This window comes from Pelobates fuscus, chromosome 3 (genome assembly GCF_036172605.1).
Source record: "Pelobates fuscus isolate aPelFus1 chromosome 3, aPelFus1.pri, whole genome shotgun sequence".
NCBI lineage: Eukaryota > Metazoa > Chordata > Amphibia > Anura > Pelobatidae > Pelobates > Pelobates fuscus.
Genome location: NC_086319.1, coordinates 189,918,286 through 189,936,855, shown reverse-complemented (window position 1 = coordinate 189,936,855; position 18,570 = coordinate 189,918,286). Strand labels below are relative to the sequence as shown.

Below are 18,570 nucleotides of genomic sequence, written 5' to 3'. Positions count from 1 at the left end.
GGTAAGTATGTTTTTATGTGGTGACTCCAAGCTTAAACCTAGAAAATACCATTAAAAAAAAAAAAAAAAACATATCCCTTCAGTTAAAATAAAATCTGAAGTTCTTCTCAAACCAATCCTCAAGAACCACAAGTAATCCAAAATTTAGGAATTACAAAATTCACTTTCACTGGTGATATTGATAAATCCCCGAACATGAGTTATTGTTAAGGATTAGTTTCAGAAGACCTGACTAGGCAACCGGTCATCTAAAAGACATTAAAATATGATATGAGCATTTTTTTTTTTTAATTGGGAGAGAAAAATTTGACATGGGGAGGGGCACAAGTATATAATAATATTTCAAAATTCAAATAAGCAAGACAGTGAGAGCTGTTCAATTCAACTCACTCTGATTGTAAGGAGCAAAAATGTATTGTCTCTCTTCCTCTACATGAGGGAGGATGAAATTAAAACTCTAGGCCACGTTACCCATCCTTAAGAAGAAATAAAAATTGTGAGTTACTATACCATGATATACATATATCATTCATATGTATGCAAGATATATATTATATATGTATTTATGCTGTAGCATAAAAATAATTAAAGGTTACCCTTTTTACAGCAAGGAGAAGGGCAAATTTATAAGCATATCAGTATGTTGGAGGAAATTTAAAATTTATACTCATACCTGAGCCTCAAGACTCACCCACTACCATTTATGAAAAGCCCACATTACTATGCAAAAGAAAAAAGGGGGGGACAGCTTGCATGCTGGTGTTGGCCCACCAGCAATGGGGGATATTTAGAACACATGAAGTTGAAAAGAGCAAACAACCTCTTTTTGTAACCAGTTAAGAAATGTTTCACTTAAGGATCCAGCCCTAAATAATTAAATGTATTGGACTCCATGACAAAGCTGAGTAATGAAACCAGTCGTATAAAAGATATTCGAATTGAGCAGCTATTACATGGATCCAAATGCATCAAACCAGCACCTCTGTTTAAAGAGTTTAACTCAGATACAAAAGGATGGATGCAATGCACAAACCCTGCAATTTTGAGGCCAACATTTTTGTCAAAGCACCTACGCTGCTGTAACGAGTTCTGCAGCTTGAAAACCGTAAGGCTCTCCCCCGTCCTGGATATTCTTGCAAAATTACCCTGTCACTAGGGTGATTCCCTAGCCACCTGTTGCCCTTCCACCCTATGTGATGTAATGACAATTCACAATGTAGGCATTGGCAGTATACCTTAATAGAGCGTTATACAGAAATATACAATGATGCACCTTTGCAAACTGCAGCCACTCAAACAGGAGATAGGAGATTAAAACCCCTTTAAAGTTGCCATTTTACTGGAGACCCACAGGGATTTTGATCATAAGAGCGTGCATTCAAAAGCTCAACAGACCACACTGTGTGGCAGTGATATGTTGAAACAGACAGTGAAGGTGTTACTCGATGATCCAGGGAGCTTCTCCTTTAATAACGGAGATTTAATCAGTCCCACAAGTCCACAATAACCACAGGGGCCTTTCTTTTTCTAACCTTTGGTGGAATCAAGCCCAGAAAATGCCTTAAAGTGACACAGCAGATGCAATGCAACCAACCATTGGATTGATATATACCTGATCCTTTTAATTCAATCATCGCCCCTTCCCACAAAACAAACAAAAAAAAAATGTTGTCTTGTATTCAGTGGCAAACAATGTTGTCAAGACTGAGTAATTATTCCATGGGCTAGCAAAGCTTAGTCTTCTCCCAGAGAGTAAACGGCACCTACAATTAACTGAGCACAGCGTTCAGAGCCACTTTGTTTCATTAGTCTGCAGTTCTTGCTTTTGATTGGTTGCCGCTTTCATCCAAAATGGCAGCTCTCTGCAAGTTTCAAGGTTACAATAAGGCAACTCTTTGTAATCTTTGTTTTTTCCTCATCGCTTAATATAATTTTGAATAAGGGAATAAGAACATAAAGGCAGTCTCTTTTTAAAAGTTTTTTTTTTTTTTTATGTAGTCCATTGCTATTTAGTTTTTTTTTTTGTTGTTTTTGTAGTTTTCTCTTTCACAGTCTGAAGTAACAACAAAAAAACAAAACCCCAAATAAAAATATATATATCTTTGAAAAGAAATAAAATTAACGCAGGGCTCTTTTGAAGCAGTAAGCAGTGGGGCCAGGGGTCTAAAAGACTTTGAAGGGAAACCAGAGGGAAAAGAGACACCTACTGGACAACTGCTAATTTGCCATGTGTATCCTGCAAAAGGAATCATCTGAAGGCCACTTCCCAAGAGGTGGCGTTGTGCCAACTCAGTCAGAAAAGCAATGGCTTCAAAACAGATAGGTTTGAATATTTTCCAAAGAAAGATTAAATGGCCCCTTTTTGCCTTCCAAATTTGTAACAGCAAAGCTCTGCTGTCTGCGTTCAGCAATCTTAGGAGCAGAGTTGAGTTCCACACTCCTTATTTATCCATAAAAGGAGGAAGAAGGGCAGAGAATAATTTAAAAATACAAAAAAAAAAAAAATCACTTCCTCCCAATAGGCCATTTCCTTCTGGTTTCTGCTAAAATGAAACTAAAATTTCAATAACCCTAATCAAACTAAGATTATCTTCCTTTCTAGGGTTAGCAGCCGCCACCCTTCGCAGAAAGGATATGGGAACAGTCATTCCTCTCCAGAACATGGAGTCTCTGATGTTTGCTGAAATATTTCCTGGTGGAACTTAAGGGGGAGAGGAAAGGATCCACTCGGCTGTAAACACTCTACACACACCTCCACCCTTATTATGTCCAAGAAACGTCCCTGAAGTTCCCCCCCTCAGGTCCCTCTTGACTCTTTCCAATTCTGCTTTGCTTATTTTCTCCCTCCTGAAGTTTGGGAATCCAATGTGGCAGCAGTGGGATGGTTTTGGGCTCTGGCATCTTCCCGTGTTGGATTATGGGATGAACTCTGGGACTGGTGACCGGATCCTCTACTGGAAGACTGTGATGGATATCTTCGTCGACCCTCTCCTGTTGAATGGCGGCGGTGGCGTGAACCTCCTTCATCTCCCATTGGTGGCTGGAAGGGAGGAAATGCGTTATAAATACAAATTTCATGTCCAATACCACAGAGATTTGATACACAGATGCTTTAAGATATAGAAATACAAATAATTAAAAAAAATGCTTTGGTATATAAATTAAATTATCAAACTAAACAAGAGAAACCACTAGACAGATTAATCTTGTAAACTTCCATGTACAGTATCACAATACATTTTAAGTTGTAACCAGGAAAGGAGGAATCAATACTTGTCTAATAAATGAAACCAGGTGCCCTGCTGGACCTGAAGCTGGCAGCGTAGCATATTTATTTTGCGAGTCAGAACAAAAACAAATGTTTCGACATCCAACAAGGTCTTTACAAAGCTTGAAACAACCTTGTTGGAGGTCAAAACGTTGCCGTTTATGTTCTGACTTTCCAAATAAATCTGCTACCCTGTCCATTGAGTACCTGGATCACATTGGTTTTTACAATTCATTTTAGACACAAATGTCAGTGAAAATTGTAAAAAAAAAAAAAAAAATACATTACAGGCATTCCTCACTTACCGACTGGGTTCCGTTCTTACGACCCGGTCATAGAACAAATTGGTCAGTAAGTGAGGAGTTAAGGGATTCCCTGCTGTGTTGTGTTAGTCAATGTTCAGGGAAATTTCCACTCTGTGGAGATCGCGATATGTCTGACCATTTGCTGAGGCGGGAGAACCAGGAGAATGTGCAGCCCAAGAAGCACAGCGTGCCCCAGTCCGCAGCCCCCAGAGGGCAGACCGTGCTGGGAGTGCTGCAAGGAAACCTGCAAGCCCAGGTCCTGCCCAAAGCCGCCAAAAGCATGGGAAAGCAGCCAGCACAGACACAGATCTCGATCCAGAGAGGTAGGAGCAGGGCCTGGTCTAGGGGCAGTCAGCTGGGGCCATGCTGATAGGGACTGTATCCAGGGGGGTGCTTAGTTCAAAATACAACTCCCATCATTGTCAGGCTTTAATATGCATAACAGCTGGGGTGGGGAGTCCTCCCTGCATTGAGATCTATGATCATCTGTTGATGCCCAGCATTGAGATCTATGATCATCTGTTGATGCCCAGCATTTAGACACATGGTGAATACTGTCTGGCTAGGAGTCACATATGTGGTTGCAAGCCATCCCGCCAATTTAATCTGCCATAGCTATTGATTAGTACTGGTATCTGTGGCATGTCGCCCTCCTCTAGATCAATAATTACTGTGGATAATGTGTATCTGTATCTCTAACAGGTACAGAGATCTCCCCAAACATAGATTAGAGGGATTCCTTGCTCTGGTGCGCTCGTCTATAGTCAGGGAAATTTCCCCGAACATAGACGAACAGAGCAGAGAAGGGAATCCCTGTAATCCCCACAACGGCTCACACTTACCACCCTGCGAGAGAGCTGGTCGTAAGTGCGAGCCGTCGTAAAACCAGTAGGACGCAAAATGAGTACCACCTGTATAATAAAAGTTTGTTGGGGCTGTGATTAGTCACTTTATGCTATTCTAGAGCACTGAGAACATTGTCCGTTTATAACATGTTTGAGTTCCAGCACTTAACAATGTAACTAAATTGATTTATTAGAGGGGGTGAGCTGAAAATAAATAAATAAATAAAATAAAAAACTCTTGAAAGATTGTCAAATATCAAGGAATCAATGTTATTTTTAAAGTCAAACTCATTGTGTCCAAATAGGACAGCATCTCTAAGAACACAAAATTAAGCAGAGATGTAATTTGTTTTCACAAACTCAGTTTTCTAAAATAAAGGTTTTAGGATCGAAAATTTTTAATTTTGGGGTGGGGCAAATAAAAATCAATATAATGGCAGTATAATGTTGACTTGAAAATCTTAAATGCAACAAATAATGATTACGAGGGGGAGAGACATTCTGAGTTACACATTCTGCATGGCTTGCACTTTTTTAAATACACCATATAAGCCTACGTTGAAGGTAAAGGTTAAAAGAAAAATGTTAGGGGCATACAATTCTGTTTCTATGGGGAGAGCAACAGAACTTGGGAGTACTAATTTTGTCTGCCTATTAAGGACACAAATTAGCCCTGCAATCAAATTGTTAATGGTCTTGGGTGGCACAGTGGCTCTAGCCATTTGTATCATATTGTGGTTATGTACTTTTTTAATTTTTATAAAATAGCCCTGTCTTGAAATTTTCCCTTTTAGCTGAAAGCCGCAAGGTGAATTGTTAGTGTAGGACTCACACAAGAGGCTTGCCTTGATGAGGCAATGAGTTTACAAATGAATGGATTTTACAGTGATTCTAAAAACCTCCTGTTAAATAAATGTGCATAGCGATTTAGGAAAGTGCGCAGGTAATTCTTTTTCCCCTCCTGCCTACTAAAGCACACAGACACATTGAGAGGTAGCTCTCTGGAACAAAGTTCAAAAATTGAAACAACTGTAATAGAGAGCAATAAAGCACATCTGCTGTTTTGTCTTTAGCTTAAAATCACAAATTGTCTTTTCAAATAACTGACACTTCATACTTACATCCACCCTGAAATCCTCCAGCCTTCGGAACTTGCTCAGATATTCCTGCAATTTAGGATCAATATCCAGGGTTTTGGCTTTGGAATATTTTAGGAAGGCCCAAAATTTCTCCAGTCCATACAGTTGACCTAATATTTAAATAATAATTAAAAAAAAAATTATAATAAGAGCTTGTTTACAACATCTGTTCACAGCAAGGACGAGAAAACACAAACAAAAACTACTAAAGAATGAGACAACCCACTTCATTAGAAGCATGATAAAATAAATAAGCTACTGGATAAGGAAACCATCATTGGTCCAGGGCACGATGAACAAAATTGCCACAATAAATATAGTTCAAAAGGGAGAATTAAAATAAATAAATAATAATAATCTTATTTTGGCCATATGAAAAGAATACCACACCTCTATAGATGTTCATTTAATAAAAAAAGGCATTCATAAAGGTGGTACAGAACATTAGAGTGCCTATTTTTCTGTAGAATGAAGTCTAAAACATGATGCCTGTCTGCCCATTTGCATCTCAAGTTGGGAACTCTGGGATAGTTGCAACCCCCTTTAAACAGGAGACTCACCGGATTCATAGTCCCTCCTTGTCTCTTCCTGGAAATCCCTGAAAATGTCCACCCGGAACTTCCTCTCTAGACCGTAGCTGTAATATCTGAAAAGGCACTCCAACCCGTACCTACAGAAAAGGACAATGGTTTCTTTATTTATGCAATGTGGTAGATAGTGAGTGTACAAAGATACTTTTCACACCAGTGTCCTGTAAACAATCCACCCATGTTAGTCTTGGAAGATATCTTACACAAACCTTTAATGTGGATGTGTCATTTGGGGTGCATAAAAGCTAAAAAAAAAAAAAAACTTTTTTTTACAACAAGAGGTTAAACATTATGGGTGCTTATAGATGTTCAGTTTGCAATTCAAGCCTGTGCTAGTTAGCACATCGTATTAAATATGTGCAGCACAACACTGAGGTTATATCTGACTTCAACGAGGGCAAAGTACCAACCCTATATTAGCTGAGCTTTCAAAAAACATCTATTTAGACAATTGAAATAAATACCAATCACAAAATTCAAAACTACAGCAACTTTTGGTCAACGCTCCACTATCAAAACTATGTCAGCTTACGCAAGTCTATCCTTTACCACATTATGCACTACTAACCTGTAGCCCTCCTTGCCATCTTCCACGGCCAGTTGCTTGAACTCCTCATACATTTTCTTATTGAAATGATCTCTTAGGAAGAATGACCAAAAGCGGAAGAGAGTGTTCATTTCCTGTGACTGGCCGATGCCTAGCCGTTTCCTCTCTGTTAATATAGAGCAAAAATATGATATCCATGCAGACACCATGACAGAAACTACTTAGCAGGAGTACAATGAAAGCCATTCTGAAAATACTAATGTAAAGCAATTTACCTGGTGGCAATAGCACAAGAAGGAACAGAGTTGTTTAATTCCTCACACACAAGGCAAACATTTAAAGTACCTACCAGATTACAACATTCTACAAAAGATTATTTGGCAAAACTGCCCATTTGTCCCATCTCTAAAAAGGCTACATAAACAGACCACAATACACAATATTTTTAAGTCAAAGAACAATGTACAAGTGAGAGATTACATTAATATATTAAATTGTATATTAATTTATAAATTTAAGCCCTATGCCACTAGCAAGGCTATTAAAAGTTTATCACTGCAAGCCTGGAGGGTCCATGTCACAGACGCCAAGGATGAACTTTTACTCACCAGGTAAAATTTTCACTCGCCAAACACTGGTGGAAATTTTGAGCCCTCATAGTAAATTATTTTACAGAACTGGTGCTCACGTGACCCAGTGGAACAAATGCTATGCTTTTAGGTGCACAGGGAAATAATGAAGTAGGATAAAATAACTTGAAAACGTCAAGTGTCTTACCATTAAGGCAACGTCGGCGGTACTTGTGGTAAACATGTTGAGTAAATCCATTCTCCTTCAGTAGTTCATGAGAAGGATGCTGGAACTTTGGCAGAGATTGAGGGGTACATCCAAAATTGCTCAAGGCAGGGGCTCCTTCTGACGGGCTGGCATTGGAGCTGCATGATAGGATAAACATTGTTAGTCCAAAAAAAAAAAAAATACAAAATTATTAAACCACACTTTAGAATTTGATATAGGATGCTACTGAGCACAACAACCATGCTACGGCTCTTGGGATTTAAGTGGAAATTAAAATGTGAACTGATCAACAACAAAAAATGTAAATAAAAATTGACTTGTTCAAAAGTGAAACCCACACAAACCAGCATTCTGTTCATTATTTAGGGTTGCCATACCTTACTGAGGCAGTTCGAGGTCTGTGTTCCCTGGAGTCCATCACCCACCCCACATGGCATTCCATGGGAGGATTTGAGCTGTGACGGGTTTTTCTTTTTCTCGGCGTCTGAAATACAAAAGAAAAATAAACAAAAAACTTTAGATTGCAAAGGTCTCTGAGGCATAAATGTAACTTGACCAACTAGACATTGTATAGTGAAGTAAATCTACAGTTTCCTTAGACTGATCCATTGTCAATTTATTCTGCAGCAACTAAGGTAATAGATATGGTCAGTCAAAAAAGACCATGCTGCAGGAAGAGGCTGTTCTCATGAAAATGCTAACTCAGCACCCACGTCAGGAAGACTTCAAAAGGATGAATTTAAAGGAACCCACCACACACTGTATTGTGCCAGGTGTGCCCTAGCATGCTCCAGGAAAATTGTCAAAATACACAGCATGCATAAGTACATCATCATGCTACAGCATAATATATAAGTAGACCACAAAGGTGACACTTCAACAAAATCAAATTTCTAAGAATTGTGCATTCTATTTTTAAGAGTGGCACAATGATTTGTTTAAATATCAGCAACACCTATAATTCTCTATTTTCCCATGACTAAAAATCAAAGGCTTACAATAATGGCACTGTGGCTTTAAAACCAATAACCCCACATAAGGCACTAAGGATGATATAGTAACACATTTTCAGTCAGAGTAGCATGATTAGGGGAGATAAAAATTAGAAACCTAACTATACATAGGTCAATCCAAATGTATACATTTTGTTTTCTCAGAGTTAATGGTTTCTTTAATTGAGAGAAACTTAAAAATTCCTGTCTCCAAAGCCTACCTAGAAGGCTTCCAGGCGAATCCCAGACAGGTGGGTAAAATCCTGAATAAAGAAATCATTGGGACTTGACACATACTTTCTTTAATTGTAAGTATAAGGCAGATCACTTACGTGGTGCACTGACTTGGTGATAGTGTAACAGTGCAATAAACAGTCAAACAGTGCTTCTGTTTCACATTACTCAGAACTCCCACTCTTCCAGCACTGCAGTCAAGCATGACTTGCTTCAAAAATTCCATAGATACACATGTTTTACTAGTGTGACTTTCACAAATAGAACAGACAGAGGCGGAAGATACCTTGGCATCGATCGTTCGTCCCTCCTTCACCACTGGGTAAAAGCGAGGTGTTACAGTTGGATCTTTCAATCTAGGTGTGCGGGGGGTGCGTGGTGTCCGAGCACTGCGGTAATTTGGAGATTCTGGAACAGTGGTTGGGAGGGAACGGGCAATAGTGGAAGGTTCAGGAGCACCAAATAACTTGTTAGCTAACGCATCTGTGGGAACTGTTAATGAAACAGACAATTACAATGAGTTATTTACCGCTTACATTTCACAGCATTGTACTATATGTAAACAAGACAAGCCATTCATTCTTATTTTTCCATTGTGAAGACTCACTGTGTGGCTGCAGTTCCTCCTCCAAGCCAATCCAGTCATTGTCGAAGAGAAGCATTGTGACAAGAAGCTCCATGCACGCATCTTGTCAATACCATATAACCAAGTCAAACTATGCATATGAATGCGGAAGCGCATCTAATGGCTGTCAGGAAGAAAGCCACTAGAGGTGCGTTTACCCCTTGCCTTCAAAACATTGCAGTATTTACTCAATGCCACAGGCACTGCAACCAAGCAATTTCATTGAGATGAAGTGGTCTGTGTGGCTTTAGTGGTTCTTTTAAACAAGGCACAACTAACTCCACATTAAAGGATCACTATAGGGTCCGGAACACAAACATGTATTCCTTACCCTATAGTGTTAACACCACCATCTAGCCCCCCTGGGCCCCTCATGCCTCCATAAATATAGCAACTTCTTACTGTACTCAAGCCTGAAGCTGTAAATCTGCATGCTGTTAGACTTAGAAAAACAAGCAGTCTGCTGACATGTGGTTGCCTGATCCAATCACAGTGCTTCCCCATAGGATTGGCTGAGACTGACAAAGAGGCAGATCAGGGGCAGATCCAGCATGATTCAAACACAGCCCTGGCCAATCAGCATCTCCTCAGAGATGAATTGAATCAATGAATCTCTATGAGGAAAGTTCAGTGTCTGCATGCAGAGGGAGGAGATACTGAATCACAGGATGCTGTGCACAGCAGATCTGAGTGGATGGAGGCATATTATGCCTCCATCAACTTCGAAGTCCCTCTGGTTCCCTCTGAGTGACTACATTGAAAGCTAGGAACACCTCCAGTTGCAAACACTATTTTTTCTGAAAATACAGTGTTTACATGAGAAAGGCTGCAGGGAGCTATAGTTCTCACCTGAACAACCTCATTAAGCTGAAGTTGTTCAGGTGACTATAGTGTCCCTTTAATTGTATAACTAATTCAGATATCTCTATTTAAAATAAAACACACAAAACAAAATATGAAATATGAAAACAGGGCAAAACTGTAGGGATTGAGCCAAACCACAGGTAGTAATGAGTAACTAAACAGGACTTTATAAAAAAAAAAAAAAAAAAAAAAAAAAAAAAAATACATTCTTTCACACTTACCCTGTTGGAATCTTGGGGGTCCTGGTGGAACCTCTTGGTTGGGATCCACAGGGGGTTCTGGGGTTAAAGTGTCAAACTGCTCACGGCTGATCATATTCACTTTTTTAAAGTTCTCTACCTCAAGCTGAAAACAAAAAAAAACCATTATACTGAGGTTGTACGAAGCATGTGACTTAGGCTTCGCTACAAGTGTCTTGATCTTTCTAAGTATATCTTGACACAGAAGGTTTTCCCTTCCAATGAAAACACTGGAAATGGAAAAGGCAGAAGCAGAACTTGTTTATTATTGGTATATGGCTGCACTCTAGGAGTTGCAAGGGGCATTGTGCATTGACCTGGTAATCTTTACAACGGTACCACAATCTTGCAAATAAGTCCAAAAAATTTAAATATAATTTTTTAAGCCATACATTTGTTAGGATGGCTATCACAATACAAAGATAAAAAAGTAATCATGTAATAAATCATTTAAAGGATGATCACAGTGAAGTTAGGACCCCAATGCAATATTAAATGAACACTTTTGGCAGTATAACAATCACATCTCATTGAACTGGTTACAGTGTCAGGAGTGGTCAGTAGTTTGACACTAAATATGGGTTACTGACCACCCACCCCCTGGCCCCTACTAGTCGTACGGCTGTACCAGAAATGGGTGCAGTGATTGGCTGAACGTAGTCAGCTGACATTCTGTGACAATTACAGTGACTTACTCCAGCTTAGGCCAATGCCAACTCATTGAGGGGAGAATCTACTTGTTTTGAGAAAGAGGGGAAATTGTGATCTCTCTCCCCTCTAAATCTTATGGTTATTCACAGACATATGCCAGTCAACTTCTAGCCCCTCACCCAAATCTTTCTACACTTCCCGCAGAGATTTAAACTGCTGGTTACAAATGTAAAAAAATAATAAATATATATATATAATTATTAAATACTAAAGCATATTAAGTTTAACTTTCAATGCCACATTAATGTTTAATCCTCAAAGTGCATGGGAGTCAAGCAACCCCTGTGTGTGCGCACAAAAACCATTCACACTACGCAATGTCACTGTGGCTACCTGGTGAGTTGGATAAAGGACACGGGGAGGCGGGGCTTAAGGACCCAGAGCTGCTTGTCTCTTTAGAAAGCATGCAGCCGCTGATGCTGATTTAATCCCCTGTTTGATGACAGCAGATATTAACTGTGTAGATACTGTAAAAGTACTCCTGCACTTTCAAACAATATGGACTATAATGGGGAGATCCATGGTACACGTCTCATGACAAAATTGACACTTGCCAATGGCTAGTTGAAATTTTGAGAGATGCTATAGGCAAGTATCTTTATAATAATGTACCTAAAGCTCCTTAAATCCATGGATAAGCTGGAAAATGCATTGTAAAAAAGAAGCAAACAAGTAATACAAAATGTATTTTACAAAGACATGCGTGAATGCTACCTTGCGCACAGAAACAGCATATGCAGCTACAATCTTGAGTATAAATTGGCCAGTTGCTGGAGATCAACGTTAATATGGTTGGGTAATCTCTTATTATTATTATTATTATTAATAATAATGTATCCAGTGATGATGAGGCACAGCTTTAAAAGGGATTGACAGGAAAGAAAATGGTGCTTCCCACAAGTAACCACTGGAAATATCTCTTCTACGCCTCATCTATACATTTGGGACTTTTACACTCAGAAGCCACATACTGGGAGCATAGAATGACTTTTAAATCTTGGTGGGTTCTAACTGGGACATGCTAATAAATCCGCTAAATTACATTAGAAAACAGTTCCAGATATGGTAACGTTTCACCCAAATATGAATCAATAAAAAAAAAATAAAAAAAATAAAGTTATATCAAAACTTGCATAAGAGCATTCTACTCTTCACAAAGAAGTGAATGGTAATTTGCAATAAATCTGGCAAATCTGTTTGGTCACTTCAAACCTCCTATGAGGTTGAAAACCCACTGACAAAGGTCATTCCAAAGTAAACTATTCTAAATGGAGGGTGGAGGTTTGGAATCTTATAACTTTCCTGGAAGGTAAGAATAGATTACCTGGAAGATAATGTCACATTACCATGCATAGCTCAATTGAACACCCACAGTACACTATTTTAGTTTACAGACTCTATTCATAACATGCATATATTTTTGCAGAGCTATACAGCCCCCTGCTGGCCATAAGCTTTCGAGTACAGGATAGTATACGGCAAAGCAGCAAATATTTCAGATGTTACATATTTCACATGGAGCCAATTTCTATTTTTCAACCATCAGGAACAAGCATTAGGACGTGGGGAAAAAAACTGCACCACTTTCATTCTTACCTTAACAGCAATTTCTTTGCAGGATCAAATATATTTCTAATGAGGAAAACACCTTTGCTTTGCCTTATTAATTTAGGAGTACATCCAAGAAAGACATACCAAACTGATCACAGTAGACCAGTGCGTATTAGAGTAATACCATTTACCTCAGAACCACGAAAACTAAATCAATTTCTCTGGGACAGCAAGACAGAAAAATACAAGTGAACAAGGCAAGCAGAAATGTCCAGGTACAGGAATAAGAAGAGGGTAAATATCCAATATATCAGTCTAAAACGTATGGGGGTATGGAGAACAAAAATGTGAACACTCCTCACAACCACTGAACAAATCCACACGCCACACTGCACATGCCCCTCAAAATGTGCCCAGAATGTGCCACACAGAAATCACTGTTATATGATCAAAGGACTTTGCTAGGCCCCAGACCCAGCTAAAAGACAAAGCTTGGGAGGGGCTGGCACACGTGAAAGCAGCTGACCGGACATCATAACGTGCACAGGCCAGAGGCCTATACATTCAAATTAAAAGCAAACTTCTGACAACCATGTAGCATTTTCTGTCACAAGCCCTGGTGAAATGCCAAATACTGAAAGAGGACAAAAGTATGAGAATATAACTCAGAGCGGGTTTAAAACAAATTACAGCAATTAGCAGTATTCCCCTTAAAAAAGTAAACTTGTCAACTAAGATGGTGAATAAAATGCACTACTAACATACACCATTTAACTCTGCTCTGTAATGCTTATCTCACACAATAGTGCTTTTAAAATAATTTGCAGACCATGTAAAGTAAATGCATGCTAAATCACAAAACCATGGTCTAGCATGTTCTCAACTTTTTTTGTAGAGAGCTTCAGAGCTTCCAGAGTTAAAACCTATTCAAACTGAGCCCAAGGTCCACAAGATTACATATTCTCTACATTTACACATTAGTAACCCAACACCATATGCAGATTAAATTTATATTTTTAAGACACTCTTTTATAAATTTACAAAGTGGGTCAGACATTTTAGCATGATGAAGATTGGTATTTTACAAACAAATGCAAGACACATGTCCGCCTCATTTTAAAATGTTAAATGTTCTTGAGACAGTGACTATTTGTATACCCGCTTACCTTGATTTGAGAATATTCTGGCTCAAACGTCTCCGTCCACAGATCCTGCTCATAATAATACAGGCCATCGTTGATCACTTTGGCAAATTCGGAGCTCATCTTGGCGCGAGAGGTGTGATTACCGGTGCGGTCTCCTCCCGGATGCTTGCGAAGAGAGGGTGGGGTCTGTGTGACAATAAGGATCTTGTTCACGTCCCTGTCATCAATTTCATAGTCCGAGTCCTCATCTGACCAGTCAGTAAAGGTATTTTTTCGGCCGTCCATCTGCTCCATTTCTTCATCGAACATAAAGTCTAGCTCTTCTGGTTCATCCTGCTCCTTTGGTGCCTTAGGGGGAGTCACGGCTGTAGGTGTAGTTGATTGGATGACCTTCACTTCCTCTGGCTTCTAGAGTTCATAAAAAAAGGGATTGCAATCACCAAAAAGAGATCCTCCCTAAACTGAAATTTAAAGTAGCTTTTTCTCTTGCTCAAAATAGGAGTTGAAAGTGTACATAACTATAAAAATTATCCATACTTCAAGTGACACTTTAAGTCCAAGCAGCATTAATGCTCTTTGACCTACTCAGAGTTCATCTTGGCGCAAGATGTCTGACTAAAACTGTGACCAATCCCTATATTCCTGCAGAGAATAGAATCTGTGTGACAAGGATCTTGCCGACCCTGTACAAGATTTTTCATGGCATGAGAATGTCACATGAAGTACAAACTACATCATTTATATAAGTAGCCTTCCAAAGGAACTACAGCATTAATAAATAAAAATAATGGGGAAGAGGGACAGTCAGTTCCTCTTCCTTTCTCATCCTGAATTAGAGGATCGGGATAGTTCAAAGTCTTAGCTACACTGTGGTGCCAGCAGAAACTTAAGATTTGCAGCAGGAGAGAAGAACTTTTTTTTCCCTCTTAACACAGAGAGGTTAAAGTAAAAATAAATAACTAGGAAAATTGTTATAGGGAACACAAAAACCTTATTTTCTTACAGATTTAAAGCATTTCACAGGCTGACATGTCAATTTCAATAAATGGGGAGAGCGCTAAGCATTGTCACATTTAAGCGGCAACAAACGCATAGGCTTAGTATTGTGTATCTCCATTTAAAAAAAGTGAAATAAAGAGGACACTGATTGGATTCAAGTCATTACCTTTATTCTGGCTGGGGAGGGCCGTGGCCGTTTCTTGACTTCTATCCAAGTTTCAGAATCCAAGTCTGGCAGACTTGCTGAGAGACCTTTGGGCATAGTCTTTAAGTTGCTGACTTCCTCAGATTTTGGCGTCAGATTTTGGCTGGAGGTACGTGGAGATCCAGGTGCAGATTCTGTAAGCATTGAACATAGATAACTTCAAGTAAATGACTTGGCCACACTTAATATGTAAACAAAATCTTAAAATCACACTGGCTGAGATAGGTCAGTTTATGCTTTCATTTAACGAATACTGTTTAATCCTGGTATGAGTTTCTATAAGAAGCTGGAAGTATGAACTAAATCCAGAGGGAATGTGGGTGCCCTACTAAATAAGTGTCAAACTGTTCATCAATGGTTTGAGAAATTACCTGTGGACAACACCTGGGGATTTATAGCACCAAGACCACTAGCAGAATTACCTAGAGATTTTCCACTTAACTGTTAGGACCAATTTCCCACCCCTTACCTGTTTCTTTCTGGTATCCTTGCCTGGGCACAAACTCAGGACAGTTAATAAGTTGTGAGAAGTCAGTTGCAGGCTGGGGTGGCAGCGGCCATGTATCAGGATCGTCCTTCCGCCTAATCTTCTCATCAATTATCTCCACCACTTTGCTGTCCTTTAATGCCTGAAGAAAATGTATAAACAGCATTAATAACATTGCATTGAACAGGTAATATATTTTATTAATACACTTTATGTAATATAGCAAAAAGACCCCTCGCCCCCCATTGATCGGATTTGGACAAAAACTTTAATTCAATGTTTAATGACTGCAATTTTCCTCACAAAGGACAAACATTTATATACAACAAAAAAGTCAATATATCAAAATATTAAAAGTTTTCATTGTATTAAATCATTTGGCTTCTCCAAAAATATGAAATCAATGCCAAAATGGATTATTAGCCAAAGTATGATGCCTTGATTATGAATCTTAAATATGGCAAAAAATAATAATTTTTTTTATTAAAGAAAAGTTTGTGGTTCTTTTCCTTAAACTGTACAATTGCCAATAATTCTGCTAAAGTAGGCTACCTTCTTGGAAACAAGTTTTCATGCCTCTGAACATCACACATCTGTTTTTGAAGTAGATGCCATAAGATGCAAAGTGTATATGACACACACCAAAACAACTTATGTACATTATTATTCTTGTGTCTTAATTTACAAATCTAAATTTGATAAGTTTTGGATTTCTAACCTACCTTGACAATCAACCCAATGTCCGTGGTAAGAGCTTGAACTCTATGGAAACTAGCAATCAACCCAATGGGCAGAAAGCCTTCCGAATCCATCTTCTGTCGCAGATAGAAGTCCCTCTGAAGGTTGTCAATGCTGAAATAATATTCTCTGCAAAATAATCAAGAAGCAGTATTTTAAAACCCAAAAGGTAATTTTCACCTAGCTCTTTTAACACAAGCTAAACCATAATTAAAATCGTCAACATGGAAAACATTCTGCTATATATCTTTAAATGGCTAATTTCTCTTACTGCTCTGTTTGTTAAATAGACCCGACAACCTCTACACCTGTTGAAAAGGGCAAACTAACACTGTTTAGTTTTTCTTTTAAAAATAAAGAATTAAAAGAAAAATCGAAATTCTTAAAGACATACATTTTACCTGGCCTTAAAGGGACACTAGTCACCCAGACCACTTCAGCTCAATGAAGTGGTCTGGGTGCCAGGTCCCGTAGGTTTTGACCCTACAGATGTAAACATAGCAGTTTCAGAGAAACTGCTACGTTTACATTAAAGGGTTAATCCAACCTCTAGTGGCTGTCTTCCTGACAGCCGCTAGAGGCGCTTCTGCGACGCTGGATGTGAAAATTGCATCCAGCGTGCAGAACGTCCATAGTTCCATAGTTAAGCATTGAGAAATGATTTCCTATGGACTGTTTGAATGTGTGCGCGGCTCTTGCCGCACATGCGCATTCCGCTCCACTCAGGAGCTGACGTCGGCGGAGGAGGAGAGGTCACCAGCGCCGAGTGAGCCCGGCGCTGGATTAAAGTAAGGGAGGGGGAACCAAGGATGATAGTGTCCGGAAAACAAGTTTGTTTTCCTGACACTATAGTGATCCTTTAACATGTCAGCTACAGCCTGTGTTTTTTTTGTACAAATGATAAGTCTACTAAGGATCGAGAAATATTATAATTCATTTGAATCTTTTTTTTTTTTTTTGCTGTAGTATACATATTGCTTAAATGTAAAAAGCATGGGAACAAGTCAGTAACAGTCACTCTTTGCTCCCACTGTAAGAAACTCGTACCAAACATGTTCTTCATTGGTTTAATTAATAAATGATAATTTTTCAATGTGGCAGCAGCTATTAAGGATATTGGTGTCCATCAGAGCTGATGAGTCAGAGATACAATAAACATAAAAAAAAAACACAACATTAATTTTTTAAGTAAGAGTTATAACTAAAGTTTAGTAAAGTTTTAACAACCCAGTAATCTTCAACAGAAGAGAAGTAATATTTTCGATACCTGGTAGGTTCTAGAATATCTTCCTGCATTTTACCAGCTTTCAGGTGACCTGACAGACATGCTGACCATCTCAGCTCACTTCTGTCTAATCACGCTGCTCTCAGTCTTCTCCTATAGTTTCATCTCGCTCCTGATCACTTCAAGAGATCTTGTAAAGATCTCCTAATGTGTAAAAGAGCCAGATCAAGATCAGTTTAGGAGAAACAAACAGTCTCAAAAGTTAAAGTCTTCCAAACTATATATACACAAAATTTAGAAACTATGTTCAAGCAGATTAAGAATTAAAACATCCTTCACTTTTGTGCTCCAGAGGACCAATCCTTAAATAGGGGCATGAATTTCAGAAGGTGTGTGAGTAGACACCCAAGACCCATATACATATATGCAGTGCTCTTGCATACATGCTTTATATTAAACTCTGATGAACACAAACGAAGCAGATCCAGGAGAGTTTGCCACATTATCCCAGTGCATCATGTTTATACACAAATAATGCACATTTATCTATAGACATTTAAAAGTATATGTTGCATTCATCTTCTAGCGTTCAAACTAATTATTGTGACATCTATTTGTGTGAACTTTGACAAAACATTTGCCAACTCCTTATACAACTTCCCCATGTCAAGGTGAGACAAAACCCCTTCATGAGTTTTCAAAAAGAATAGAATGCTCGGACACTTTTTCACATAGGTTTGAGGTGACTTACATCTGCCTTTTGATGTAATCCTTGAGCAGCTCCTGGTCCACACTGTAAAGCTCTGAACTGCTCATGTTGTCGTAGTAATAAGTTATATTACTAGGGTATTTTGGGCCACGTGACCCATCTGTAACATCAAATTTCCTGTATCCATAAGGATAGTCAAAATGAGCTGTAAGAGGGAAAATAAAAAGAATATAAGTTACAGCAAACTTATTGTTAACAAGAAATATGCAAACTGGCAGAGCAGCAGGATACCAGCTAATTTGATATTCCGGTTTAAAAACAATGAAAAGTTAAGAAACTAATTGATTCAGGTGC

General features: G+C 38.7%; 1 protein-coding gene across 4 annotated transcripts in view; it reads right to left on the bottom strand.

Moving 5' to 3' along the window:
* Positions 1–1,517: 1,517 nt before the first annotated feature.
* LARP1 (La ribonucleoprotein 1, translational regulator) overlaps positions 1,518–18,570 on the bottom strand; it is a 49,494-nt gene continuing 32,441 nt past the window's right edge. For all 4 annotated transcript variants that reach the window (XM_063447839.1, XM_063447840.1, XM_063447841.1 and 1 more), the window contains 13 exons: positions 18,259–18,421; positions 16,267–16,411; positions 15,527–15,686; positions 15,019–15,191; positions 13,875–14,261; positions 10,429–10,552; positions 9,005–9,210; positions 7,870–7,976; positions 7,472–7,629; positions 6,716–6,860; positions 6,118–6,227; positions 5,540–5,667; positions 1,518–3,040 (listed from right to left, as the gene is read on the bottom strand). In XM_063447839.1, coding sequence (XP_063303909.1) covers positions 2,834–3,040; positions 5,540–5,667; positions 6,118–6,227; positions 6,716–6,860; positions 7,472–7,629; positions 7,870–7,976; positions 9,005–9,210; positions 10,429–10,552; positions 13,875–14,261; positions 15,019–15,191; positions 15,527–15,686; positions 16,267–16,411; positions 18,259–18,421 — 2,213 coding nt within the window. In that variant the 3' untranslated portion in view covers positions 1,518–2,833. The remainder of the gene's footprint in view (positions 3,041–5,539; positions 5,668–6,117; positions 6,228–6,715; positions 6,861–7,471; positions 7,630–7,869; positions 7,977–9,004; positions 9,211–10,428; positions 10,553–13,874; positions 14,262–15,018; positions 15,192–15,526; positions 15,687–16,266; positions 16,412–18,258; positions 18,422–18,570) is intronic.